This window comes from Aspergillus glaucus (genome assembly GCF_001890805.1).
Source record: "Aspergillus glaucus CBS 516.65 unplaced genomic scaffold ASPGLscaffold_6, whole genome shotgun sequence".
Classification (NCBI taxonomy): domain Eukaryota; kingdom Fungi; phylum Ascomycota; class Eurotiomycetes; order Eurotiales; family Aspergillaceae; genus Aspergillus; species Aspergillus glaucus.
Window position 1 is genome coordinate 1,035,265 of NW_019170458.1, and position 26,908 is coordinate 1,062,172.

At 50.3% G+C, this 26,908-nt stretch overlaps 12 protein-coding genes and 4 non-coding genes across 16 annotated transcripts; 8 read left to right on the plus strand and 8 right to left on the minus strand.

Moving 5' to 3' along the window:
• Positions 1–31: 31 nt before the first annotated feature.
• Positions 32–4,144, plus strand: ASPGLDRAFT_45286 (putative importin beta-4 subunit). The gene is made up of 4 exons (XM_022546208.1): positions 32–355; positions 446–2,774; positions 3,036–3,763; positions 3,817–4,144. Exons 1-4 carry the CDS (start codon positions 310–312, stop codon positions 3,990–3,992), a joined length of 3,279 nt encoding a protein of 1,092 aa, XP_022402928.1. The 5' UTR covers positions 32–309; the 3' UTR covers positions 3,993–4,144.
• Positions 4,145–5,150: 1,006 nt separating this feature from the next.
• On the minus strand, positions 5,151–5,224 carry ASPGLDRAFT_t69. The gene has a single exon. It is a non-coding gene; the product is annotated as a tRNA-Ile (tRNA).
• A 171-nt stretch (positions 5,225–5,395) lies between these two features.
• On the plus strand, positions 5,396–6,862 carry ASPGLDRAFT_34126 (uncharacterized protein; the record flags this gene model as incomplete). The annotated part of the gene is made up of 2 exons (XM_022544393.1): positions 5,396–5,539; positions 5,615–6,862. The coding sequence occupies 2 exons, from the start codon at positions 5,396–5,398 to the stop codon at positions 6,860–6,862; spliced, it is 1,392 nt and encodes a 463-aa protein (XP_022402929.1).
• Positions 6,863–8,462: 1,600 nt separating this feature from the next.
• Positions 8,463–9,352, minus strand: ASPGLDRAFT_45289 (uncharacterized protein). Its single transcript, XM_022546209.1, has 2 exons — positions 9,190–9,352; positions 8,463–9,133 (listed from the first exon to the last, which is right to left on the minus strand). The coding sequence occupies exons 1-2, from the start codon at positions 9,310–9,312 to the stop codon at positions 8,660–8,662; spliced, it is 597 nt and encodes a 198-aa protein (XP_022402930.1). The 5' UTR covers positions 9,313–9,352; the 3' UTR covers positions 8,463–8,659.
• A 133-nt stretch (positions 9,353–9,485) lies between these two features.
• ASPGLDRAFT_t65 lies at positions 9,486–9,559 on the plus strand. The gene has a single exon. It is a non-coding gene; the product is annotated as a tRNA-Ile (tRNA).
• A 173-nt stretch (positions 9,560–9,732) lies between these two features.
• Positions 9,733–12,202, plus strand: ASPGLDRAFT_168295 (putative C6 transcription factor). Its single transcript, XM_022542667.1, has 6 exons — positions 9,733–9,912; positions 9,983–10,095; positions 10,146–10,225; positions 10,280–10,926; positions 10,978–11,738; positions 11,789–12,202. Exons 1-6 carry the CDS (start codon positions 9,766–9,768, stop codon positions 12,042–12,044), a joined length of 2,004 nt encoding a protein of 667 aa, XP_022402931.1. The 5' UTR covers positions 9,733–9,765; the 3' UTR covers positions 12,045–12,202.
• Positions 12,203–12,336: 134 nt separating this feature from the next.
• ASPGLDRAFT_t66 lies at positions 12,337–12,410 on the plus strand. Its single transcript has one exon. It is a non-coding gene; the product is annotated as a tRNA-Ile (tRNA).
• Positions 12,411–12,442: 32 nt separating this feature from the next.
• On the minus strand, positions 12,443–13,577 carry ASPGLDRAFT_45291 (PEX11 domain protein). Its single transcript, XM_022546210.1, has 3 exons — positions 13,301–13,577; positions 13,032–13,195; positions 12,443–12,969 (listed from the first exon to the last, which is right to left on the minus strand). Exons 1-3 carry the CDS (start codon positions 13,521–13,523, stop codon positions 12,616–12,618), a joined length of 741 nt encoding a protein of 246 aa, XP_022402932.1. The 5' UTR covers positions 13,524–13,577; the 3' UTR covers positions 12,443–12,615.
• A 115-nt stretch (positions 13,578–13,692) lies between these two features.
• On the minus strand, positions 13,693–15,064 carry ASPGLDRAFT_168300 (F-actin-capping protein subunit alpha). The gene is made up of 7 exons (XM_022542668.1): positions 14,924–15,064; positions 14,819–14,837; positions 14,599–14,714; positions 14,445–14,534; positions 14,341–14,393; positions 14,152–14,289; positions 13,693–14,107 (listed from the first exon to the last, which is right to left on the minus strand). The coding sequence occupies exons 1-7, from the start codon at positions 14,975–14,977 to the stop codon at positions 13,762–13,764; spliced, it is 816 nt and encodes a 271-aa protein (XP_022402933.1). The 5' UTR covers positions 14,978–15,064; the 3' UTR covers positions 13,693–13,761.
• Positions 15,065–15,200: 136 nt separating this feature from the next.
• ASPGLDRAFT_146438 (uncharacterized protein) lies at positions 15,201–17,602 on the minus strand. Its single transcript, XM_022541884.1, has 2 exons — positions 16,148–17,602; positions 15,201–16,097 (listed from the first exon to the last, which is right to left on the minus strand). Exons 1-2 carry the CDS (start codon positions 17,351–17,353, stop codon positions 15,366–15,368), a joined length of 1,938 nt encoding a protein of 645 aa, XP_022402934.1. The 5' UTR covers positions 17,354–17,602; the 3' UTR covers positions 15,201–15,365.
• Positions 17,603–17,815: 213 nt separating this feature from the next.
• Positions 17,816–19,531, minus strand: ASPGLDRAFT_65369 (Zn(II)2Cys6 transcription factor; the record flags this gene model as incomplete). Its single annotated transcript, XM_022548890.1, has 1 exon — positions 17,816–19,531. The coding sequence occupies one exon, from the start codon at positions 19,529–19,531 to the stop codon at positions 17,816–17,818; it is 1,716 nt and encodes a 571-aa protein (XP_022402935.1).
• Positions 19,532–20,416: 885 nt separating this feature from the next.
• Positions 20,417–20,945, minus strand: optE (small oligopeptide transporter, OPT family; the record flags this gene model as incomplete). The annotated part of the gene is made up of 3 exons (XM_022543381.1): positions 20,417–20,536; positions 20,697–20,822; positions 20,871–20,945. 3 exons carry the CDS (start codon positions 20,943–20,945, stop codon positions 20,417–20,419), a joined length of 321 nt encoding a protein of 106 aa, XP_022402936.1.
• A 922-nt stretch (positions 20,946–21,867) lies between these two features.
• On the plus strand, positions 21,868–23,240 carry ASPGLDRAFT_73321 (NAD(P)/FAD-dependent oxidoreductase; the record flags this gene model as incomplete). Its single annotated transcript, XM_022549666.1, has 2 exons — positions 21,868–22,963; positions 23,020–23,240. The coding sequence occupies 2 exons, from the start codon at positions 21,868–21,870 to the stop codon at positions 23,238–23,240; spliced, it is 1,317 nt and encodes a 438-aa protein (XP_022402937.1).
• Positions 22,918–24,560, minus strand: ASPGLDRAFT_146446 (phosphatase PAP2 family protein). Its single transcript, XM_022541885.1, has 4 exons — positions 24,291–24,560; positions 24,137–24,230; positions 23,747–24,086; positions 22,918–23,692 (listed from the first exon to the last, which is right to left on the minus strand). Exons 1-4 carry the CDS (start codon positions 24,417–24,419, stop codon positions 23,350–23,352), a joined length of 906 nt encoding a protein of 301 aa, XP_022402938.1. The 5' UTR covers positions 24,420–24,560; the 3' UTR covers positions 22,918–23,349.
• A 160-nt stretch (positions 24,561–24,720) lies between these two features.
• Positions 24,721–25,554, plus strand: med7 (mediator complex subunit MED7; the record flags this gene model as incomplete). The annotated part of the gene is made up of 2 exons (XM_022540368.1): positions 24,721–24,984; positions 25,042–25,554. The coding sequence occupies 2 exons, from the start codon at positions 24,721–24,723 to the stop codon at positions 25,552–25,554; spliced, it is 777 nt and encodes a 258-aa protein (XP_022402939.1).
• A 1,048-nt stretch (positions 25,555–26,602) lies between these two features.
• Positions 26,603–26,676, plus strand: ASPGLDRAFT_t67. The gene has a single exon. It is a non-coding gene; the product is annotated as a tRNA-Ile (tRNA).
• Positions 26,677–26,908: the final 232 nt, after the last annotated feature.

Sequence of the window (26,908 nt, forward strand, 5' to 3'; positions counted from 1 at the left end):
ATTTTATTTTTTTTTTTTTTTCTGGTCCCCGCTCTGTATATTTTTTCTTCTCTTCTTCTCCCACTTTCCTTTTCTCTCTTTCTTTTTCTTCTTCTTTTCTTCTCTCGCACATTCTCCCTTTTCCTTTTTTGTGTCTTTTTCTCTTTTCTTTCTTTGCTTTCTTTTTTTGTTGTGATACCCCTGGGAGTTGTGACTGCAGTCAGCTCTCATCTGACAATCCCCCTCTGTGTACGAGGGCTGGACAGTTTTCTTATATTCTGTCCTTTTTACCATATTTCTCTCCTTTGATTCTCTGTATTTCTATTCATCATGGACCAACAGCGGTTTTTGCAACAGCTGCAGGTTGTCCTGAACCGTGAGTTTTCCCTATTCCCGGAATCCAGGCCGTCAGAAAATTTCTGCACCGTTGGATTGCCCTGAAGAACTGCGCTGACATGCTTTGCAGCCACTCAGGGCAACGTTAAGGAAGCCACCGGCATTCTGCAGCGCGAGTACTACAACCAGCCTCAATCGCTTGTTCTCCTTATCCAGGTTGCAACCGCTCATGAGGACTCCAACCTGAGACAGCTGGCCGCCGTCGAGGCCCGGTCGCTCGTCACAAAACACTGGGTGAAGGTTGATGCCAGTCAGAAGCCTCAGATCCGGGAGCAACTCGTCCGTTCTACCCTGGGCGAGAGCTCTTCGCTGGTCCGTCACTCGGTGGCCCGTATCATCTCTGCCATTGCCAAGATCGATCTGAACGATGGCGAGTGGGCTGACCTGCCCAACTTCCTCGTCCAGGCTTCTGGTAGCAGCAATGTGGAGGAGCGTGTTGTTGGTACCTACATTCTCTTCACCATCCTTGAGACTCTTGGGGAGGGCTTCGAGGAGAAGTACCAGGAGCTGTTCACCTTGTTCAGCAAGACCATTCGTGACCCTGAGAGCGAGGAAGTCCGCATCAACACTCTGCTCGCCCTGAGCAAGATTGCCATGAACTTGGACTCGGATGAGGACGAGGCCCCCGTCAAGGCTTTCCAGGAGTTCGTTCCTCCCATGGTTGCCGTCCTCAAGGACTCCATCGACAAGCAGGAAGAGGACCGCGTCATGCAGACGTTCGAGGTCTTCCAGACCCTCTTGGGCTGCGATCCCGCTATCCTGACCGTCCACCTCAAGGACCTGGTTGTCTTCATGAACGAGCTCGCTACCAACACCGAGGTCGACGAGGACACCCGTACCCAGGCCATCAGCTTCCTCATGCAGACCATTCAGTACCGCAAGATGAAGGTCCAGGGCATGCGTCTCGGTGAGCAGCTCACCCGCAGCGCTATGGAGATTGTCACCGAGCTCAGTGACTCGCCCTCTCTCGAAGACGACATCACCCCCGCTCGCTCCGCCCTTGGTCTGCTCGACATGCTCGCTCAGAGCTTGCCTCCCAGCCAGGTCGTTGTTCCTCTGCTCCACGCTCTTGGCTCGTACTTCAACAACACCGACCCCAACTACCGTCGTGCCGGTATCATGGCCCTGGGCATGTGTGTTGAGGGTGCTCCCGACTTCATCAGCACTCAGATGAAGGAGATTTTCCCCATGGTTCTGCAGCTCCTTGCTGACCCCGAGCCCAAGGTCCGTCAGGCCTCTCTGCACGCCGTTGCCCGTCTGGCCGACGACCTCGCTGAGGACCTCAGCGCCGAGCACGAGAGCCTCATGCCCTTGCTCTTCAAGAACCTTGCCAGCGCCATGCAGGAGTACAAGGGTGAGGAGGACGGTCCTACTGTCGACATCATGAAGGCTGGTATCAGCGCCATCGACTCTGTTGTTGACGGTCTGGATGAGAAGGAAGTCGCCCCCTACCAGGGCGAGCTGGTTCCCATCCTCCACAACCTCTTCAAGCACCCCGACTTCCGCATCAAGGGCTTGGCCGCCGGTGCTCTTGGCTCGCTGGCCTCGTCTGCTGGTGACTCTTTCCTGCCCTTCTTCGACGAGTCTATGCACCTCTTCCAGGAGTTCGCTACCGTCAAGGACAGCGAGGAAGAGCTTGACCTCCGTGCCAGCGTCACTGATGCCATGGGTGAGATGGCCGGCTCTGCTGGCCCCGAGCGCTACCAGCCCTATGTCGGACCCCTCATGCAAGCAACCGAGGAGGCCCTCCACCTTGGTCACTCCCGTCTCAAGGAGAGCACCTACATCTTCTGGGGTGCCATGGCCAAGGTCTACGTTGAGCACTTTTCTGCTTTCCTCGACGGTGTCGTCAAGGGTCTGTTCGCCTGTATTGAGCAGGACGAGACCGACCTTGACGTCTCCCTCGGTGAAGCCGGCAAGGACCTCATCGGTCAGGAGGTGACCATCGGTGGCCGCAAGGTCAAGGTCGCTAGCGCTGACGACGACGACGAGGTTGCCGAGGACGGTTCCATCGAAGACGTTGACCCCGAGGATGAGGATGAGGATGCCTGGGATGACATCACCGCCACCACTCCCTTGTCTCTCGAGAAGGAGATCGCTGTCGAGGTCATTGGCGACCTCGTCACCCACACCAAGAGCGCCTACCTCCCCTACTTCGAGAAGACCGTTGAACAGGTTATGCCGCTTGCTGAGCACCCTTACGAGGGTGTCCGTAAGAGCACCATCTCCACCCTGCACCGCTCCTACGCTATGCTGTTCGCCATTGCCGAGGATACCGGCCAGATGCCCAAGTGGCAGCCTGGTCTGCCCCTGCAGGTCGAGCCCGCCAAGGAGGTCAAGAAGTTTGGCGAGATCCTCATGACTGCTACCATCAAGATGTGGTCTGAGGAGGATGATCGGTACGTAACACTATAACCCCTTTGCTTGTTTTGTTTTGTTATTTTTTGCTTTATGCTTGGACAAGCCTTGAAGACGCTTAATCGCATCTCTCAACGCGGGTCATTTTCACAATGATGAATTACCTCGTAATACCCAGCTCACTCTTACTCGCAAAATGCGTGATTGATGTGAAATACGAATTATCTACCCTGAGAAAACTTATATACGCTTTTTAAGTCGTGGTTATTTGTGGTTTCGGATTTCTAACCTCGAACAACTAGGGCTACCGTCGCCGACATCAACCGCAACATGGCCGAGAACCTGCGCTACTGCGGTCCTTCCCTCATCGCCAACGAGACCACCCTCCACAACGTCATCCAGATGGTCACCGACATTATCAACAAGCAGCACCCCAGCCAGATCGAGTTTGGTGAGGACGAGTTCGCTGCTCCCGAGGAGACCTCTGAGTTCGACTGGGTTGTCGTTGACACTGCCCTCGACGTTGTCTCCGGCATGGCCGCCGCTCTGGGCCAGAGCTTCGCTGAGCTCTGGAAGGTCTTCGAGAAGACCATCCTCCGCTACGCTAGCAGCAGCGAGTCGCTCGAGCGCGCCACCGCTGTCGGTGTCCTTGCTGAGTGCATCAACGGCATGGGTCCCGCTGTCACCCAGTACTCTGGTACTTTCCTGAAGCTGCTCGTCCACCGTCTCAGCGACGAGGATCCTCAGACCCGCTCCAACGCCGCCTACGCCGCTGGACGTCTGCTTGAGCACTCCAACGACGCCGGAATTGTCAAGGAGATCCCCACCATCCTGTCGCGTCTTGAGAACTGCCTGCAGATGAACGTCTCGAGACTCCAGGACAACGCTACCGGATGTCTCAGTCGTATGATCCTGAGACACCGTGAGCACGTTCCCATCAAGGACGTCCTTCCCGTCCTCATCAACATCCTGCCTCTCAAGAACGATTACGAGGAGAACGATCCTTTGTTCCGTATGATTTGCCAGATGTGTAAGTGCCGCTCTGTATAACTCTTCATAGAAGATGTGTGCTGACTTGACCAGACAAATGGGAGGACCCTACTATCCGCGAGCTGACTCCTCAATTCCTGCCCATCTTCCAGGCCGTCCTCACCGACGAGGAGGCCCTCGAGGATGAACGCCGGGCCGAGCTCGTTGAGCTCGTCAAGTGGCTCAACCAGGCTCAGCCGGGTTGCACTCCTTGGGCGGACCAGCTGTAAATCCATATATCGAATGATGGATACGTGATGGCTTGATGACAAAAACACAAAAGTAATATAGACTTACGGATGGATGACATTAGACGATACCCCGGAGTGCATTGAGGACTTGAACTTGGAGAAGCGATTCCTCCTTGCAGATGATGGACAGGACTGGAATTTAATCAATTCTGGGATGATTTACGAGTCACAAAAGTTGATTTGATTTGTACATATGCTATGATTATGAATGATGTTCACTGCATTTGACTTGTATATTGTATGTTGTCGTACTCTGTAGATATTTTAAGGCACTGTCCAACAGTGAAGTGGGGCCTGGGGCAACAACTTGGCTGCCTGCTCTAGACCGATTGATCTTTCTTTCCCCGGCCTGATCTCCTTCAACTTCATCTTCACTCTGCATTTAATTATATGAGAACCCCAGACTCTTTACTCCATAGTGAGCATCTATCCTCCATCGTACAGGCGTCTATACTAATCAACTCTACTCCGCAGAACACAATTTATACCGTTCAACCTCTCCAAACCAAACCAAACCTCAACAATGGCACCCCCCTCCAGCGCCGGATCCTCCATCAAAAAACCCATCAAAACCGTCCAGAAGCCGTGCTTTGGCTGCGACTGCGGAGATGAAGAGTGCGATTGCTGTATCTGCACCGTGATGTGATGCGACGGTATGCTCTCGTGGGATATGGATATGGATATGGGTATGGGTATGGGTATGGATAACGGAAAGGCTGATGGGTGTTTAGGTTGATTCGGTCTCCTTGTTGGTGGTGTCTCGCGAGAGAGAAAACCTTTGGTTTTGGTTGTGTCTTGCCTATGATTGAAGGCATGCTGGCTTGGAGATTCAACGCGCAACGTGTCATGATTATGTGCGATGTTTGATGTCTGCTGCGTTCTGATTGCCGTGAAGCCATATTGATATCCTTGTTTCACTTTTCTTTATGTCGTTTCGGTATAAGGAGTATTCTTGCATGTTTTTATTCTACAAAACTTGTTCGCTAGACGAACGGTCTTCTCTGCTTCTGTCTTTGCCTTTCTATTTCTGTGCTGTCCTCGACTCACTCTCAGTCCATGGAAAACTTCCGACCCGCAACGCTCCACCTTTCGCCGTCGCACCAAAAATCATAAAGCAAAAAAAAGAAAGCAAAAAAATGGTCCCGACGAGGGTCGAACTCGCGACCTTGGCGTTATTAGCACCACGCTCTAACCGACTGAGCTACAGGACCCAACTGGTTGAAAAGAACAAGCTTTTTGTGAAACTCCATTCAGCGCCAAAGTGAATCACCTCCATCGTTGTATGCTAGCCCTCTTTATACGCCATGCTTTTTGTAAGATCCTCTGTCACAATTTTCTCTCCCTCCTTCACATCACACAAATGAAGAACCTGTATCATCAACATGCCTCATCCACCTATCATTATACCTCCCATCACCAAAACGTGTCCGACATGCCACCAGACTAAACCCGAGGACCAGTTCCGTAGAGTGGGTACGAATACGGCTGTTAAGAACTGTCTTGCTTGTCGGGATCGCTATCGACCGGTTATTCTTTCCCCTCGTCCCTGTTTAAACTTATAGAGTGGTGCGCGGTGCTAATGTCTTTTCCATTTCTACTAGGGTCGAAAGAGGCTATCCGAGGAGTCTGTGGTTGTTTTTGATAGTACACCTCTGCCGACGAATAGCAATACTTCAACTAATTCCTATCAACCTATTACTCCTCGTCCTACTCAGCCCGTCCCTCATGGGGGAGAACAGGAACACAGAACCCAGAACGTCTTCCGTGTCGAGCCTCCCAAGCGCAAGAAGGAGAACAGAAAGAAAAAAGACAATCATGAGGAAGAACCCCAGCTCGTGGAAATCGGCTCAATGGTTCTTGGGCCTATGGGTCCTTCGTTCGCACTTTTACCTAGTCTTCAGTCGAACTCTCGTTCTCAGTCAAACTCCAGTTCTCGAGAGAACCGCTCAGGGACTCGAGAGCAGAGTATTAGAACTGTCGAGTCTACTGGCCCTGAACCTCAGCCCCGGGCTTCTTCTCGTCCTCAGACAGGCCACGGCACTAAGGTTCAGGGGTATCGGAATAAGACTGTTGATTTGACTGGACCTGAGAGTCAGTCCTGGGCTTCCTCTCGGTCTGTGCCGCCGCATCCTCCGACAAGTGATGGGGGTTTGGATGTGCGCTCAATGGTACTTGGACCTATGGGTCCTTCCATCGCTGTTTTGCCTAGTGTTCAGTCAAAGCCTCGTTCTCAGAGAATTAGCGCTGAGACTCGGGAGCAACGGGTGAGGACTGTCGATCTTACTACTGGACCTGAGCCTCAGTCCCGAAATTCTTCTTCTCGGCCTCTGCCTCTGCGTCCTCAGATAGAGCAGACACGGGAGCGCCATACTAGTACTGTCGATCTTACTGAACCTGAGCCTCAGTCGCGATCTTCTTCGCGGCCTATGCCGTCACGTCCTCGGATAGAGCACGACGCTAAGACTCGGGAGCGCCTCAGAAACGTCAATCCTACTGAACCTGGACCTCAGTCCCAGGGCTCTTCTACTCAGTCTCTATTCCTGCGTCCTCAAGAGCACAGCTCAGGGTCTCGAGAGCAATGGGTTAAAACTGTTATTTCTACTGAACCGCAGTTCCGAGATTCCTCTTCCCAGTCTATGCCGCCGCGTCCTCAGACAGAGCACGGCGCTGAGAGGGAGCGACAGGTTAGAACTATCAATTCTACTGAACCTGAACCTCAGCCCCGGGATGCTTCGTCTCAGCCTCCGCCGCTGCGTCCTCCGACAAATGAGGGGGATTTGGAGAAGTATGTTTCTAAATGCTGGGACGTTGGCTGTACATCCTGTCGTTCATACTCCTTGCGCCATTAATACAAGGGGGGGAACTTCTCGCTCCCCTCGCTACTTCCTCCAGTTTATCCTTGCATCTGACGCGAGCAACGTTCCTCAGTCGCTGATCTGACTCGTCTGCAAGTGGCAGACGACTAGAACGCCATTCATTCGTCATATGCAGCGTTCTTTGAACGCCAGTCTCTTCGAACTGGATTATGAATAATATCTACTGCTCTCTGCTCGGTATGGTTCTGAATTTGTTTTGGGCAGGACATCTACAGTTTTGTATTTAGGTTCCTGTATCCTGCTGAATTTTGGAAATCTATGATTAAGTGATTGATATCCACATGCAAAATCAAAGAATAAGCAGCTTTATATCCTGAATACATTGTAGCCATTCTTTTCTTTCCGTAAGCAATGCTCGATGCTAAGCGGGCAATGGAAGCTGCCATTGCCATTGTGTATCCAAGCTTATCTGCTGATCGATTTGACTGTCCTCTCATAAACGTCACATGGCATTCACTGTATGTTGTCCTCCAGTTTTTCACTCTTCTACCCGCTCTCGCGCCTCATACGTCTTATACTATCCTCACTCTTCATATCCGTCTATGCCTCGCATAATAGATATAGATACCACTCCTTACCAGATGTGCACGACATGCTACCAGACAGAACCCACAGACCAGTTTCGTCGTCGCCATAAAATGGTCCCTCTCAATACATGTTTCTCCTACAGAGATATTTGCTTTAAAGTCCTCAATTTCCATATCTCTGCTCATCGGTTGGTCAGGCTAACTGTTCCGTTTGGTTAGGCTCGTAAACATCGGATTAGTAAAGACAATGCCCAGCAGGAGCAACAGAGATAGAATGTTTCTTATCGGCCTCTTTTGCCTCTCCCTGTTTAATCCGATTCTCATACCGTGGGACAGTATGGCGCTGCTACCCCTCAGTTCTAGAGACTTGCCTTTCGGCTTCTTTTGCCTCGTCCCTCGCAGTTGGATATTTGTCATGGAGAAAAAAGTGTGGATAATTCCAGCCGTACGAAGATTGGCAAGGACCAGGGCCAGGACAAGGATGCTACCCCCCAGCGACGGAATGGTTACAGGCCTCTTTTACCCCGTCCTGCTCAATCTGACTTTGGCCAAAGTGTAAATGGCTCTGTAATCTCTCAGCACGCAGTCTCTTCCTCACGGCCTGTTCTTCCTCGTCCTCGGCCAGACGTTCGTCATTGGGGGGAGGGTCGTTCCGATCCTGGGAATGGTGATACACAAGTGCGTACGCCAGTCTGAGAAAGCCAATTCTGTTATCTGTCACCTAGGTCTTTCTTTCCAGTCTCTTTATCGCGTTCTCTCGAACCAGAATCGCTTTGTTTTCTGATTCTTCTTCTGGAATGAAATCGGGTTTTTGCAACGATCACTTCTTCTTGAGTGGGTTGTGGTCTTCAAATGATTTGAATGAAGTATCCTTGCACGTATTCCACGGAGCACCGGGGCACTGTATTTTTTTTTTTTTTTTAATATCCTACTGCTCAGTATGCTGCATAGTTCGAAGCATCGGAACGGGTCCGAGAGCCTGTTCAAGACACCACAATGAAGACTACTGGATTGATTGAAATATAAGTCTGACGAAGAAAACATCCATCATATCTAGTTTATTATCTCTGTTTATTATTGCTATATAACACATTTATGAGTCAAAGGATGTAATAGAGTCCATGTTGAATATCTTGTTGTTTCTCTTCAGTAGCCTCCTCCTCTTCAGAGACTCACGTCAATATCAGATACTGGAGATATCAATGCTGGACAGAAATGAGGATTCTTTTTCCGCTTAATCTTATTATACGCGTATGGAGTATGTAAAACAAGATGTACAACCGTCAATAGGACACGAGCGGTCAGGGTCAAGTTGGGGAAGAGCGAAAAGAGACAGGGTATATGGGTCTGCGAACTGGTGGATAATGGAATTGGCTTGTTCTGATTGCGCCGCACAAGTATCAGAGTTATGCTCTGGTCCTTGATGGGAGTCTGGTTGCGGTTCAGGATGAGGTGAAGGAGGCTGATGGGATTGGGGTTGGGGGACTGTAGACCCGGGATCGCGCGGATTTTGAGTTTCAGAATTATTCTTTCCCCGGCCAGGTGGGAGAGGACGAGGCATATTGCGCGAAGGGCTAGTAGCAGCCTGGCCTCTTTCAGATTGGGATTCGCCAACCTCAGCACGGGAATCATCGGTGCTATGTTGCTGTTGTTCCTGATCTTCCTGAGAATGGACACTTGGCCGATGAAAACGAGGTAAACGCCCTCTAGAAGAATACTAGAAACACGATTAGCTCCAATTATTCATTACACCGGAGAATACGGGAGAGATACATGTTTCCGAAAATACATTCGACAAGGAAGACAAGTCTTGAACGGAGCCTTCGCGTCCTGGCTTTTGAACTCCTCTGCGGGCTTAGGTTTGCGGCATCTCACGCAGATATGTGGACGGGGCATGGTGGATGGTATGGAGAGGGTATAGTCTGTAGATCTGGGGGGGAAAGAGTGTAGATTTGGCCTAACAAATGGTAGTGCAGCGTGGAAGACTTTTCTGGGTGGCTCGGACTACGGGATATTGACAGAGATGTTTAGGAAGGGATGTCACTAAAATCGACATTCTTTCAACAATTGGTCCTGTAGCTCAGTCGGTTAGAGCGTGGTGCTAATAACGCCAAGGTCGCGAGTTCGACCCTCGTCGGGACCATTTTTTTTTGGCTTTTTTTATTATTTTTTTAATAAATAAAAAAAACCCACCCTGGTTATCTCCGGTTCCGCTGACTCAGAAAATCCCCTTTGCCGTCTTTGTCAGCGGCGATCGGAAGTGACACTTCAGTATCTTCCGTCATCTGGACCCTGAATAGTCTCCATCTTATGCCACCCGTCTCGGATGAGAATTCCTAGTTGGTCAACATGTCTGATAGAGGTTTAACCCCCGCCCACGGTGGCCCGTCATACGCAACTGATCGGTCCCCCACGCCGGTCACAGCGGCAGGGTCCGACGAACAGCAGGCCCGCAAGCGCACTGCAAGGGCCTGCGATAGTTGCTATAAGAGAAAGGTATGCGTTTTCCCGTTTGGGAATGTGCTGATGATTAGGGGTTGGGTTGGGCTAATATGGATGCGTGCAGATTAAATGTGATGCAGCTGTTCCGCAATGTAACTGGTGTAGTCATCATAACATCCCGTGTACTTTTGAGAGGGTTATACAGCGACGGAGGAAAGATCGGGGGAATGGTCCTGGGTATGCTTGTTTTCTCGTCTTCTTTGTCGGTTGCTGATATGCTATAGTAGAACGCAGAAAACGGGCCGCTTGTCGGAGCGGCTGAGCAGGATCGAGAAGCTCCTAATGGAGAATTTCTCAGGTGAATCTCGTAGGTGCTCCGATTACCAGTGGGACCATATGCAGGACTGACTTCTATTGGCAGCACCTGGAGGGTCTCCCGCGAACTCCGAGACTAGCTTAATGGAGGAAGTGGTGACTACGCCTCCCGATCACGCCCCAGCATCATCGTCCGTGGCGCTGCATTTTGCCGGCCGTGAATTCGGGGTTAACAGCTTGATCACCGGGATACCGTTCCTACTTCCCGAGGGTCAGCAGTGGGTTCAGCAGCGGACGGGCCAGAACATTGCATTCGAGAAACTAAGCCCCGCCAGACCACCATGGGAAAAGCAGCGAGCGCTGAACTCCAGCGCGCTATTGATGAGTTTGCAGACACAGAATCCATTCGAGCTGCCTAGCCAATCGGTTGTCGATATTTACTTTGACTTGTATCGGAGTGCGTTGATGCGGCTCATCTTTCCGGTTTTAGATTTTGTATTGTTTCAAGAGACGATCAAGGCGGCTTATCAGCCGCAGAGCTCTAGTCGGTTTTATAGGCCGGCTAGTGCGAGGGCGTGTATTTTCTCTTTTATTGCGCTTGCTTCGATATTGCATCCGCCGGGTTTGAACCAGACGCCGTCACATGTACCACCGGTCGATAGTGAGGCGTTTGCGGTCAAAGCACAATGTTTACTGCCTCAAGTTTTGCAAGAGTCTGCTAGTCTGGATGGGTTGCAGACAACAGTTATGCTGGTAAGTGGTCTTTCATGACCATATCTTATGATCCGTTGCTTACATCTTTAGGCTGTATTCGATCTCGTGACAGGAAACCTACGTTCTGCAAACTACTTTGTTTCTCTCGCGGCTCGCTTTATATACATGCTAGGCGCACATACACATTCCCACCGACCCACCACGTCTCCAGCTGCGGGACCAGAAAGTCCTGAAGACAGAATACAGCGACACCTTCGAAACGTGTTCTGGCTCTGCTTTATTATCGACAAGGATATCGCCCTACGAACCGGTCAACCTGTTGCGCTTTCGGATGAAAACTGCGATCTCACGCTACCTCCCGGTTATGTAGAGCAGCAGTACATGGCTGTTCCACATCCGCAGGACTCTCAAAATTTACCTGATTACCTGCTTTTTCCTGTCGATCTTCGATTGGGTATAATAAAATCTCGGGCATATAGCTCGTTATACTCGTTCAAAGCACATCAGAAGACAGACGCAGAACTTCTGAAGGAAATCCGCGAACTAGACGATGAGCTCGAGAGGTGGAGAATGTCTGTTCCTGTGGAGTGGAGGCCAACCTTGTCGTTTTCCCATGAACGGCCGGATCCGACTGTCAGCATGCATTCGGTTATGCTACGGTTGAACTACCACCTGTGCATGACGATTATCCACCAGGCCAGCAGTCGGTGCAAAGCCTGGGCCATGGGTCAGGGTCAGGGTGCGATGACAGAAGGGGTACGATCGAGCTTAGCTCTGTCTGTAGAGGCAAGCCGCTCAACATTGATGTATCTGGAGACAGCCGAGCACGTCCTCATGGACGGCGTATTCTGGTAAGTCCCTGCACCTCCCACCCTCACTCTCTTCTCTGCTAACGTACCAGGCACCTAATCTTCTACCCCATGTCCGCCCTCCTCGCAATCTTCTGCAGCATCCTTCAAACCCCCTCCGACCCGCAAGCCACAAAAGACCTCGCACTACTCCGTGCTGCAATGGGTATGATGGAGCGGATATTCCTGCGACAGCTCTCCTCGGTAAATGAGGTTATTCATATTAAGCTTGTGGCGGATTTTGTTTCGGAGTTGCATCGGTTGGCGAAGTGTGCGGTTGATAAGGCGTTGGATGAGTGGTATGCTTGATTTTCTGTATATTCTTTTTGGTGTCGGTGTTTGTAACATGGTTGGAGTTTGGGGAGGGCATAAATATATATCTGCACATCTGTACATATGGTCATATAACCAAAACGTCAATGTTTGAGATAAACGATATAAATATAACAATTACTTCTCAATGTCGTCACCTGGTGTTTATTTAAACCGCGACATTGTCTATCCAACAAGGGCGTGCTCTATCCCTCGACATTATGTAGCGAAATCGAATAAATATTGCTCCGTCTGAGAAATCACTAATCCGGCCAGTCATTCAACAACAGGTCCTGTAGCTCAGTCGGTTAGAGCGTGGTGCTAATAACGCCAAGGTCGCGAGTTCGACCCTCGTCGGGACCATTTTTTGTTTTTTTGCGGATTACATTATCCGGGACACTGGAGCTGCATTTTATTTTATTTTATGTTCAAAAGCAATGCAACAAGAACTTCCAGAAAAACCACAGACTGATACTTGGCTATATACACCTGCAAACCCCATGCCCAAGTGCTATAGAGTACCGCAACCCGACTAGAACATCCTCCAACTATACATACACCCACCAACTTAACCAAGACCATTCGCCCGTCTCCAAACATCCCCCATCGAAACAACCGTACTCAAAACCATCAACATCCCCACAATCTCACTCCCCATACTAACCCACCCAAGCGACGACCCGGGGATCATAAGGTCACACCCGTCCACAATAACCCGCTTCATAAGCGTCTTGCTAGCCGTAGTGCTAGGTGGAGTGACTTTCTCGTTCTTCCTTGATTGAGCACTGGTGCCACTGCTGAAAAGCAACGACCATATACCCCCAAGAACAGACAGCGCAAGACCCCAGAACCAGAATTTATATGCTTGGGTTTGGATATCCCTCGCCCAGGGGGTTTGGGGGTATATTCCCATTGCGTGGAGCTATATTCTATCAGCATACCCATACTCCTTTACAGGTAGAAAGGTAGGGAGGAAGGACGTACGATAGTCAAATTCTCAAGCAACACATAAATACCCAACGCACTTGATTTCCCAAGTTCAAGCATCGTACTTACTGTACCGGCATCACCGTCGCCGCCATGCACGAGAAGGGTGTACGCCCGGTCGAACGAGTCGATGAAGTTTAGGAAGCGGAAGTAGCGGCGTGCTATTCTCTATTAGCATCAATTTCGATATCGATATCAATCATTGACTCTGAATGTAATCATATCCCGGGACAAAGCGCCAGTTGGGGGGGGGGGAGGGGGCATACTCAATGCTATCTGCGACTTTGCCGTCGCCCATCGTGTAGCTGTTACGACATTGTGGGTTGAGAGGTCTGAGGCGATTTGGGAGAGGGCTTGGAGTAGGCGTAGGGATCGTTCGAAGCCGGGGGTTGTTTTGGTGAAGGTGGTGAATTGTTTGAGGAGGGGTTGTTTTTGCTGTTTTTGGAGTTGGGTTTGTTTGGGTTGCGATGCATGTTTTGCCTGGGCCATTCTGATGGATGTTGTTCAATGTTGATTTTGAATAACTTAAAAAGAGGAAGAGACTATTCTAATATAACCGTGCAGTGTATCTATCAACGCAGTTGGCAAGTCCTAGCGGTGTCAACTTATCGGCATTATCCGATGCATTGGCCCGACTTGGCATAGATATGCAGACCTTACAGAAGATATACAATTCAGATGACATTCGCTATAGCTACTAAATAAACAACCAATACATACAGGCAATCTACCGCTTACCACCAGAAATGTCCTGTCCCAACCGGTACCCTCCAACCTTCTCCCACTCCACCTTCTGCCGGGTAATAGGCAGCTGTCTCCGCAGGTTCTTAAACGCCTCCTCGGCCATCTGCACGAATGCCCGGTTGAGTGTTTCCTGGTAGTCGCGCTCCGCGGCCGCAATGCGGGAGATGACGGTCTCTGCGGAGAGAGAGGAGATCGACACGCTGATGGGCTTGGTGGTGTTGAGGGCGACGTTGCCGTCTTCGTAGTAGTGCACGTCTACGTGAAGTTTGCCAGTCACGGTGGTGGGTTCGGAGACGGGCATTGTGTAGATTGCGCGGAAGCGGCCGTTCCTGTTCTGTTAGCTGTGGCCATAGACAAGGGTGGCATGGCGTACCAGAAGTTGTTTGGCGAGTATCGGTTCGCGACGAGCAGAATGGCAACGGCGGAGTCGTCATCAGTCGGGTACACCCCGTAAGAGGAGCTGGGGTAGTGTTCGGTGGCATGTGCGGATAGAGATTTGAGGAGGGATTTGCTGCGTCAGTTAGCATACATCCATATACACTTCAACCGGGCGAACACTCACATCAAGTCCGCATTTTGCGACTCCAAAACATACGACTGCGCACCAGACGCCTCCTATGCCATATCAGCTCTGTCCTGCCACTCTTCCACATCAAACTCGCCTACCTGCGTGACATGGTCAACCTCAAACGAAGTTTGACTCTCCACATCAAAGTATCTGTTCCCCTCCAACTTGTTGAACTCGCTAACAATCACCTGTACCAGCCATCCGCATTAGCACTCGTAGCCCAGCCTCAGTCCTCAGTATCGCATTGCATACCTCCTGACTAGCCCCCGGTAGCTTAACGGTCGTCAATTGTGTCTCGTTGTATCGTTCGAACGCGGGCGCGAGAGAGGGAATCAGATCGCCCTCTTCGGAGGTAAGGGCCTTGACGTCTGTGTTTCCGGATATTTAGCATGGGTCTTGTTCGGAAGGTGGATGCGGGGAAGTGTTGTATTGGTGTCGGGTGTTGAGTGTCAGGAGAGGAGGGAGACGGTACCGGCAACGACATCGGGAAGCTATAGAATCCAGTATTAGCGATCTGTTTCTGTGAAAGAACCGAAAAAGAACAGGGGATGCTCTTTGGTCTGGTCTGGACGCATACCTCGCCTGGCGGGGCACCCTCAATGAACGAAGAGGCCAGCTCAACGGTTGACATGATGCAGTATCGTGGTTATTCGGCGCTGTTGGTATGATAAAGGGAAGTAAACAAGTGACACAAGAGTAACAGGAAACAATAAAGAATGACCAACTGCCAGCGCAACGATAGATGCTCGGTGTCAACAGCGGAGACGGAGCTCTAGCGCGATAAGCGCGGTCTTGTGCACGTGGATCAATGCGGCTATCTACAATGCAGTGTTCTGCTGTGCAACGCGGGATATCTGCAGAGGTATAGTATATATTGATTAAACTATGCTAGTATATAAACACCAGATTCCATTGCCAAGCGCCAAATTCCCAAACCAACGCCAACGATAACACCACGCTAAGAGACGATAAAGATGCAGAAAGCAGCAGAAAGCAAGCAAATAACAAATAAAAGCAGACTATTCAATGCTCATGTTCATAAGCGAATCATTGGCCTCGGTCATACCCTGCAACCCAACTCGCTTCAACGTCCCTGTATGTGGACTACTGCTATTGCGAGGGTTACTGTCCGGGAAGAGTGAACCGAGATTAGACTTGGGCGGCGGACCCCAAATGTTAGAACCCGTATCCCTCATCGCTGGCGAGTTGGGCATAACCGGACTGCTCTGGGCACTCATGCTGGGCGAAACGGCCCGCCGTTTGAAAAGATTAGGATCGAAATCGTCTTCGCGACCGCGCTTTCGTTTGAATTCTTGCATGGCAGTAGGCTGTGCTGCATTACGCAGCGAACCTCGTGAACTTGGCCGCTCAAAAGGCTTGGCAAATTCAAAGGTCGACGTAGATGGCGTCATGTCCATTGCCAAGTCATCTTCGGAAACAGATGGAGGGCCTGGGCGTATCGGTGGTGGAGGCGTGCGATAGCGGTCATCAAACGAGTTCCAATATCCTCGAGTGGATTCTTCGCTAAACGCGTTCCCGAGCCGAGTGGCAGTTTTCGAAGGCGTGTCATCTGCGCCGGACACTGCCCTGTCTGATTCGGTTGGCTGCAACAGGTCCGGTGACTTTTGTGGTGCCGGGTCACTCTCGCGAACCTGCCGTATTACCTCCGATTCACGTTTTGACTCGCAATCAAGAGGAGAAGACTCTTCAATGAGAGCGGCCCGAATTCGAGCAAACGTTTTCGTTTTCGGCTTTGCGAGACGTTAGCTGACATCAAGACGCTCCCAGAACTGTAACCTACCAGTAAACTACCCCGTCGCGTGACAGCACGTCGAATGACCCCAAGCGGCCCTCCCTCACCACGGGCAGGACTGCGACTTCGAGCACGCTCCCCATCATCACTGAGATCAGACAGACGCAGATCCCGAGTACCCATGCTCAAACTCTCACGTCGAGGTTGCACTCCATGTCTCGATCCCCCAAAATAACCTCCATTGGGATTCTCAATGCTCTTCATCACAGGCGGGGAAAGCGGTCCAGGGCTCTGCTTGGAACTTCCGCTTGCACTGCTAGAACTGTGTCGAGTCCTACTGCGTCCCTTGCGGAAACGAGCACGTTGGAAACTCAGGAGGCTCGCCGCAGCGTGTGAATAACCACCCATCCAGTCGTTTCCTGGGCTCGGTACGTTTCCAACCGCAAAAGGGCTCGGTCCGGTTCCCATCTTGTTCGCCTGTGGTGTGCTGAGCATGATATCATCCTTATCCCCTCCCATCGGCTCATCCTCCTCCTCTTCACTGGTACTTGTATCTGAATCTATCATATTCACACTGGATACCGAGCTGGAAACCCCTGTCCGATCGACTGGCCCAGACGTCGAAAACGGCGCTGCAGATGCTGCGCTAGGGGAACCACGGCGTTGTGGAATCGCCACTCCCCGAGCTCCGATGGTGGGCGACGACTCCGGCGAAGATTCTGCGAGGGTGGAATGGTGTAAATTCGTACAGGCACGCGAAAAATCAAGACCCCGTGATCGTCGAGGAAGAACCGAGCCGGGCGGTCCGTATCTCGAACTGTAGATTTGCGAGGAATCGAGCTTTGGCGAGAGCGGCGCACGTTGGGCCGTAGCGGGAGAACCGGAGGGTCTGGGAGGAAGGTTCAACGCTAGATTTTGTGGATTCAAAGGTGGGCGCTGTGGTGTGGCTGGAGTGGATGAAAGTGAACTGTCATCTTTGCTGGAAGCTGAATGGACAGTGCTCGCTTCATCCGAAATCGACTGTCGTTGAGAAATTGAAACCGGTTTGGGCGCATCTGGCAATGAGTGTAATCTGGGCGAGTCCAAAAGAGATCCGCCAAGTTGATTATTGGTGTTGGTCCTGGTGTTATCCGTAGTGTTGCCCGTCCCAGCCTCACCACTCTGGCTCTGTGAGAGCTGTTCACTCAACTTGCTCTCAAATGGCTTAGCGGGCAAGGTATGGGACAGTGTCGATGGAGTTGTGGACGGAGTCATATTGGGCACCACGGCGAGCCTCGTGCACACATCAATTTCACCGTCAAATGCATGCAGCGCTGCAGAGCATCGTGGAATGATGTGGAAAGGGTCCGCAGGTCGGGGAATCGCGGTGAATAACTGGCCTCGGTCGGTCGAGCGGCGAATATATGGTCAATCACGATCGTGTTTTTGCATGGATTCAGGTACAATGCTTGAGGATTCGATATGCTTATATATAGTCGCGTGGAATGTTGTGAGATGGCCGTGTCACAGTCGAGATGGTCGGAGGATCGAGTCTCAATCGCGATCGCCGTGACGTCCGCGGCGAATCATGTGATTCCATGTCCCGCACCTAATTGGCGCGCGGCTATTGTATACACAGGGTCAAGGAATGTCGGTTATTATGTGATATTTATGTCTGAATAAAGTCTATATACTCAATTATCGCACATGGTATCATCATAGCCACATAAAGGCATTCTATGCCAAGCTCATAGCCGTGCTAATCGGCGCCACATACCACTCCCAATCATTACACTTCCAAGGATCCCTCGACGTATCTGTAGGAGAACCCTTGATCATATCATCATCTCGAGCCTGCCACACCTTGGAAATGACGGCTTTCGTACGAGCCACATTCGAGACACTCGATTCGGCCATCGCGGCTAGTGCGCGTAGAACGAGCGGTCTTCCATAAACTGTCGAGCCACTGTCCACGTTCAGCCAAAGCTCGTCATCAAACGGGTCGAGTTCCACGGCTGCCACGAAGACCGGCCATGTCATGCTGACTAGCGAGCCTTGGTCGAGTAGGTTAGAGACAAGCCGGAAGATATTCCGAACATATTCGACTACCAACGGGGTTGATGGCGATGCACCGTACAACGCACAGTGCAAGTATAAAACGGCAGCTAGACGTTTCAATTCTGCAGCCGATTGAAGAGTTTCGTCTTCGCCATTGACATCGCCAATTTCTTGCACCAGATTCTCAAGTCTGTGCTCTAGAGAAGCTGCTCGCAAGGTAAATGAATCTCGCGCGGAGTTCGAAGTAAGCTGTCTCCTTGTCCGGCTCATTTCTGTTATGGACGACAGTATCGACACCAATTCTGGACTGCATCCCATCCAAAGGTCAATGTTCTGATCATTTTCTGACCAGTAGTCATTGCCAAAAAGCACCTCTTCTCCACAAGCGGTGCGACCCATGACGTCTTGGAACGCGAAGAAAAGCTCTGCAAATGCTGATACTGGGTCTTGGGAGCCCCCATGTCGGGATAAGACTCCTTGCTGTTGCCTCTTCAGGCGAATCAACTCTTTGGCGCCTTTCAAGTGAATTGTCCAGTGTTGATCACAGTTGTCCACAATCTCATACAGACACAGCATCATCATGGTAACCAATACTTCGGGATCGGTTGAGCAAGTCAAAGAACCCTTGGTAGCAAGTGTATAACGAAGATCTCGTAAAGCCTCAGATTTGCAGCGGAGAGCTATGGCACCGTAATTCGAATCAAACCGCGACCAGTGGCATGCTCCCAACGCTTGAATTGCTTTGAATATGGTTGGAGACGCAGACATGCAGAAAGGCAGAATCACAGACGCAAATGGCGATGACGACTTAGAGCTCGCCGTAGTCCGAGGGCAGACCTGTTGGAGGTAGTACTCAAACAGCCGCCCTTGGCCTGGTTCAGTGAGATTTGGGAACAGTGATACCGGTGCTGTGAGTTCGGGTGTTGCATATCCATAATCAGCAACTTCGAGAGGTAGTATCCATTCCACATCATTCATGAACCGACTCCTTTGGTCATCGTCATAAATTACCAGCGTATTGAGCTCATCAGACGCAACGTCCACTTGATGTGGCTGCTCAAACATCGACACTCCGCTATTCACGAAGCCCCAAGGCTGCACAAGAGGGATAGAACACCACTCCTGCTCTTCCGCCGGCGACCTAAGCGACTGCTTCCCCTGCCCACGAGTCTTGCTCCAAACCCCAGATCGCCCAAACGCCAATCCCCGACTAGCAAAGTCCGATTCCCATTTCAAGACCAGTTGAGTCGAACAGGGAAGTCCTTTCTGCTGGCATCGTGTACAGAGCGGTTTCTTCGTATCACAGCGGACATGACTCGCACGACATTCTTTGCACCCGCTGTGGGTTCGAGTCTTGACCGGGCCCACGCGGTCTGCGGCCTTTCGACGCGGCATCCCACGGGCTTAGGGATTTTACATTGCCTGTTTCGATAGGTCAAGCTCCAAGTGCGACGATCCGTCGTGGAGCAGCGCTGGTTGGCATGGAACTGAGACGAAAAGTCCAACGAGTCTGTCAGGTCAAGTAGTGACTGTTACAGCAGTCGGTCAGCAAGAACAGACAACCAAAAAAATAGGAAAAGGCGAGTACAAATACAGTAGCAAAGCCGAGGACGAAGGCGGTGGTGGAGCGGACGTCGGACCGATTGATAAGCTCCGGTCCGGACTTCTTTGGCCAATAAGAACAGCCCCGTCCCCGCAGGAACCAGCCATGTTGATTGGCCAATTGACTTACTATGAACAGTACTCCGTACGAGGGAAGCCGGTGTTGTCATATGCGTCGGAGCCAGTTATTGGAAGATATGCAGTGTACTAGGTATTGTTATAATAGGGGATGGGTGCCACGACAGCGTACACGCAGAACCAAGTGTTGTATGTGATCTGACTCCAGTCGAATGTCGTAGGAAGATAAACCAAGGCCGGTCGTCATGCCAAATAAATCATTGACCATTTTGTTGTCTGGTTTGGCATGCTAGTGCGGTGCGATGTCCAGAAGAAACGAATGAATACATACTTGGAGCCGCCCAGAAAATAAAAGCAAAGGTACTGGGTCCCGTGGAGATGTACCCGGGAAGCCAGTACCAGCAGAACCTTCCGATAGAAGCATACATGAAGAACTGATACCTAGAGTTTTCTCAGCCGTCGGTAATAGGGTTTGCGCCGCGATGCAAGGTTTCAAACAATGCAGCATTTGTGTTGACGCCCAGATATATTAGATATCAGTACTAAGTTACCAACGACAATAAGTGCACTTACCATTTGCGGCGGATCAATAATGTACCTCTAGGCCAACCCAGCAAGCCCGAGACCGAACATTTGCATCGACAAAGCTAGTAGGATCTGATAACCGACAAGCGTCTCCATCTTCAAGTATACTTTCTGTGCGTGAATGATAGCGCTAGCCTGTGATGCGTCAGTCTTGTTACGTTGAGCTTCTGTTTCAAGAAAGAACGTGTCCAAGACTGGTTGAAATTGAGATTCGAAATGATCGTAATCATCGCATGGTCTGTTACATTGAAATGATGGTCCGGGTTGACACGTATTCCCGACCAAGAACGCGGACCTTCATGATAGGCAACGCCTTTGCAAAGAAGTATCCGACGGGGTAGCTGATCAATTGCGCCACGAACGAAGTAATAGCCATGCTGGGATATCGCATGGAGAAGAATTGGCTTACACCTGTTCCAACCTGCATATTGTCAGTAATACTTCTCCATATAAGCATGGCAACACTCACCAAAGTGAAGACAACACCAAAATCACACCCGAAACATGTGGACAGGCAGTATAGGATCATCTGTATTCGGCACATTTGCTCGAACCTCGAGATACGGAGAGTTATCCGAGTCAATGGTGGCTGCTTTCCCCAATGGCGATATCCACGGCTTCATCTGCAGTCATGGGCGTCTTCTTGGTGCCATTGTCCTGCAAGGACGCATCCCAGACATTCTTCCACATAGTGAGGTTGGCTCTGAATATCGTTACGAGCCATCTTGCCTAGCTTTGATTGGGGTCGTTAGGAAGTAGACCCGAAGGACATCGCTCAGCGAACCGAAAGCCATGGTCTCCCTTTATGGTCCTTGACGACCACTTTTTTTTTTTTTTTTTTTTTTTTTTTTTTTTTTTTTTTTTTTTTCTATCCGAGCATATCGAATGAATCCTAGGGTCGCTATCGTTGAGAGATATGCCCGGTAGAAGATAGATAAGATGGAGTTCGTGCCCTGAGGGGCACCCCATACTCGACATGTCGCTCGAACGAGTACTTTGGCCAGTACTATTGGGTCCATCAAAGAATAAGCAATACCGGAAAGAGAGTAAAGTTCAAGCGACGAACAGCTAGGATGGTGATAGGTGGGTCGCAGTGTACAGGATTGTTGTGATAAGTGAGGAGAGGAACGATACAACACTTAACTGTTTGGCTTAATAAAATCCCAGCCCTGTATTGATATTCGGAGAAATCCGTTCTTTAATTGGGTTGTACCGTAGTGTACGGTCGGGTCTACCCCGACTGTTGCATATACTCCGTATAAACAAAGTCAAGCATCGCGTGGACCTTCCCATCGTTATCGATCGGACCATTGCCAAAGTCCCATTATGCATCGCGTTATCGCACCACTGCACGACCGCAGCTATAAAGATGGAGATTATCGCTCTTTAGGAATTACCAACTATCAATTGTATCTAATCATATTCTATCCATCCTTCTCCCGGACCCGAGAGAATCCATATCCGCCATGACACTCTCCAAATCATCCCCTCTCCTCATCATCGGCGCCGGCACCTGGGGCTCCTCAACAGCCCTCCATCTCGCACGCCGGGGATACACAAACGTAACCGTTCTAGACCCCTACCCAGTCCCCTCCGCCATCTCCGCCGGCAACGACGTCAACAAAATCATCTCCTCGGGCCAATACAGCACCAACAAAGATGAGATCGAAATCAACGAGCTCCTTGCACGACAGGCCTTTGAAGGCTGGAAGAATGACCCGCTGTTCCAGCCGTATTATCATGATACGGGACTGCTTATGTCGGCCTCTACATCGGCTGGATTGGACAGACTAGGTGTTAAGGTGAGACCGGAGGATGATCCGAATTTGGTTGAGTTGTTGAGGCCAGAGGATTTTCGGCAATTGGCGCCGTCGGGGGTGCTGAGGGGTGATTTTCCAAATTGGAGGGGGTATTTTCATCGTTCGGGGGCCGGGTGGGCTCATGCACGGAATGCACTGGTTGCTGCTGCGGAGGAGGCGCAGAGGCTCGGTGTAAAGTTTATCACGGGCACGCCGCAGGGGAAGGTCATTACGCTTATCTTCGAGAATAACGATGTCAAGGGTGCTGTCACGGTAGATGGTAAGATCTGGCGTGCGGAGCAGACGTTCATGTGTGCTGGTGCGAGTGCCGGTCAGTTCTTGGATTTCAAGCAGCAATTGCGTCCGACTGCGTGGACGCTGGTGCATATCACTTTGAGTCCGGAGGAGAGGGCTCTTTACAAGAATACCCCCGTGATCTTTAACATTGAAAAGGGCTTCTTCTTCGAGCCGGATGAAGAAAATGGAGAGATCAAGATCTGCGATGAACATCCCGGATACACCAATATGGAACAATTGGCCGATGGGACACCCCAGAGCATTCCGTTTGAGAGGACACAGGTGCCCAAGGAGTCGGAAGCGAGAGTCAGGGCTCTTCTATCGGAGACTATGCCCCAGCTGGCGGATCGGCCGTTCAGCTTTGCTAGGATTTGCTGGTGCGCTGATACTCCTAATCGCGAATTCATCATTGACCGTCATCCTCATCATCCTTCTTTGATTTTGGGCTGTGGTGCTTCTGGGAGAGGTATGCCATTCTCTTGGTTTGTATGTATGGGCTGCGGAACTAACTCTCCTTTACAGGCTTCAAATATCTTCCCTCAATCGGAGGTATCATTGTCGACGCCCTGGAAGACAAGGTTCCTCCAAAGATCCATGACCTTGTCAAGTGGGATCCGGAAATTGGCCAGAATAGAAACTGGAAAGATACCCTGGGGAGATTCGGTGGGCCTAACAAGGTGATGGACTTCCACGACGTCAAGGAATGGACGAACGTTAGGAATAGGGGTATTTCCAAGCTGTAGTGGTAGTAGATAATGATGAGGACAAGATCTCAATCTTTCAATTCTAAGTTGATTATTCTAAATTGATTAGGGTATCATTAATGAAATCTACACAAATTCGAGAACATCTCTAATGTGATGTTCCCTGCTCTCCAAGCCGGTATGTCTCTCCCGCCATATCGTCGAGTTGTTGCTCCTCGTCAGGGGCAAGTCTGGAGAAGCCATCCGCATCCTTCTTTTCATGCGGAATGTCGCATGTCACAGAGCACAATGGAGGATAGTAGCGCCGGTAAGAGAAGTAAGACACCAGAATCCCAAGGATCGAACCGCAGGTTACATCGTAGATATCGTGTCGGTAGTCGTTGAGACGTGAGATGGCGACCATCAATGCACATAACATTGGTATGAAGGCCAGGAGGCATCGGCCAAGGTCTGCTCTCGGTCTGAATACATGCATCTGGCCGCAGAAGAAACTGCGATTGCAAAGTGTCAGTAGTGTTTCGGGGTATTTGACTGAAAGTACTGACTATGCCAGGTAACCCAGGCCAGCAAACGAGAAGCTACTATGGCCACTTGGGAAACTCCTCCATCCATCCTGAAGAATATGATCATTCGTCTGCGTGCAAACCGTCCATGCGACCAGGATGTCGCCAGGTGTCCCTTTCCGAGGCATACATCTGGAAATGAAGTCCGGGCGAGGTCTTCCAACCACATTCTTGATCACATCCGTTAAAAACGATGTGAGGATCAGCGTCACGAGAAATCCGAGAATCGTTACATGGACTTTATGCGAGCCGGGCCGGAACATGGCGGCCCAGAGGACGAAGATTAGGAGTGGACATAGTCCGGCGTAGACAATCGACCATACTGTATTGAATGAGTATATAGGGCTCTGGTTTATCGACCGGTAGACTAACCAACAGACACCCGTTCCATCACTGCGAAGGGGAACTGAATGGACTTGTTGTCGAGTATAATCATGCGATGGAAGGGGTGGACGAAGAGCTGGATCTGTACATTTGAATAACTCATTAGCCACTGAAAACACTGGTTTATATAGCTACCACGAACCAGAAACCATCCTGCCACAAGACATCCCAATGCGATATAATCCACAGCGTGAGACCGTCGCGAGAACCGACTCAAAGCGCCGCCCACTCCGGTTTGCGCTGAGCCAGCAGCCGAGCCATTGCGAGGCATTTCGGATAAACTGATCAACTAGTTGGACCAGAAAGTTGACTCCCACACTGCATATCTTGCAAGAATAGTAATGAGTCTTGCAAATCGAGTTGAGGTTGAAATGTTCGACTTGAGAGCTTCGTCACGAGAGTCGGCGGTGTGCACGGACCAATGGTTGCGGTATCGCATCCAGCATTCCTCTATTCTTCCTCTCTTCTCCTGGCTTTCCACATTCAGTTACTGTTTCTGATCACCCCTTTCGGTCTCCGTTGCGGATATACCTCTGAGTGTGAGCAATTAGCTTGCTTCCAGATGACCGAGAATGGCCGAAGCCGGACAGCAACGAGCTCTCACCACCGCGTTCGCGCCGCCGCCTCCGTTATGGAAGCACTTCAACACGGACAACATCAAGAGACTGGAGGGGATAAAAAAGGAAACTTCTAAAGGAGAAGATGGAAAACTACACACGAAGAAATGGACTCCAGCTGAATTGCGCGCGTTGGATCTACCCCCGGAGCTTCGTTATCTCGTCCCGCCAGAGATTCCTACTACGGGACACTACAGTGTTTTTGGAGAATTGCAAAATGTACGCTTCTTCTCCCTCGTCTTGTCTGGTGGTATTGCTTACACATTATTTGCACAGCTCTCGACCGCCCTCCCCTCCCTGAAAGAACAAGGCATCGAACAACTCTACCCCTCCTCACCATCACCCACCGAAGAAGCCGCTCCCGACTCGCCCTCGAAGCCCTCCCAGCCGTTTAACCACGCTTACTACCTCCTCAAAATCAGCAAATCCCTTCTCCTAAACTTCCTCGAGTTTGTCGGCGTCCTCTCAGTGGCCCCGGAACAGTTTGAGTCGAAAGTGGAAGACTTGCGCAATCTATTTATCAACGCCCATCACCTTCTGAACCTCTACCGACCGCACCAAGCACGTGAATCTCTCATAATGATGATGGAAGAACAACTGGACCGGACTAGGGAGGAAATCCGAGAGATGGATAAAGTGAAGGCTGATATTGAAGGTACCCTGGAGCAGTTGAAGGCTGAAGGAATCGACGCGGATGCTGCTCTCGATTCCAAGAATGGCGGCAAGCCTTCAAATTCCAAACAGTCTACAAAAGAGTCGCAGTTGGTATGGAGCCTGATGGACGAATAATCCGGCCCGTTCCAGTGTCAACCGCATTCCATCTCTCTACGAGAAACACATCACAGACGAATGACCCTTGTACCTTTACGATCCTCTTTCACAGATCAAATCGAGTGGCAGCAGTCCGATTATCTCTGGAAGTTGAGGCCATCCTTGTCTTTTATACACCTCAGGCAAACAAACGCCAAGGCGGATCAATACTCTATCCGCTTAAGTCACGTGTCACACTAACGTCGCGGCTTTAAAAACTCTCGCCGGATCCAATCTTAACTTTCCCAAGCTTCCACCCGATCTTCGTCGACAACTTGCATTGAGCTTGTCTCTTGAGAGCGCAAGCGACTTGCAGCATTGAGAAATGATTGTCATTTACTCAGGTTGAGTTTCATGAATACCAACCCGCTGCTCTGCTCTGCTCGACTGTGTAGACTGGGTAAGTTCTTACTGTTTTTCTTTCGCTGTCTTCAAATGATGATTATGCCTTATTTCTTTGTTTCAACCCCATATTAAATCACTTTGTGGTTTTTGATTTGACTGTGCATAAATATCTGAAATGGAAGCTGTCATGCTTGACTGCCGATTGAAAGTCACACGCTGAGGACAACCGCTAACATTGGCTGCTTAGGTACCATTGCTCGAATAGTTACTCGAATAGATAGTCACTATGAATACGAGAAGATTATTGTTGAATATCTATGTCAAAGATTGTTCCACGCGTAGTCTGCCTTCGGGCATGTAAAGCTGTCATGTATTCCGCTAGGTGATCGAGCCCTCGGTTCACCCAGTGGGCACTGGTAGCTTGCATTCTGCAACCAGCGTATGTACTCCAGCTCAGTTTGTCTTCTGATAGTCTGCGGTGCCCTCGCGTAATCCCATCGTGCAATTGAAGCATTACGCCAATATTATATCCAAAATCAACAAATTCTTTGCGAGGTCCCCATTACAGTGACCTTTAAATCCCCCCCCTAAAGCTCGATAGTAGTAACGATATTGCAAAGCATCGGGTATGTTTTCCCTTTCCCTTGTATAGCATACTAAGCTTCACATTTTCAACCAATTGGGTCCTGTAGCTCAGTCGGTTAGAGCGTGGTGCTAATAACGCCAAGGTCGCGAGTTCGACCCTCGTCGGGACCATTTTTTGCTTTTTTGGTATTCGTTTTTGTCTTTATTTTTGTTTTGTCGTGCTCATTTGGATTTGGGCGTTTCTTTATTTTTTGGAAATGAAGTTTTGTGACGTATTATGTATGTGATGTGTGTTGACAGCCCTAATCTGCGGATGACCGTGCAACGATATATTTTGCGTTGCAGCCATGGGTTACAGTATATATATATTATTCACCACTCCAAACAACGCAATTACATATAC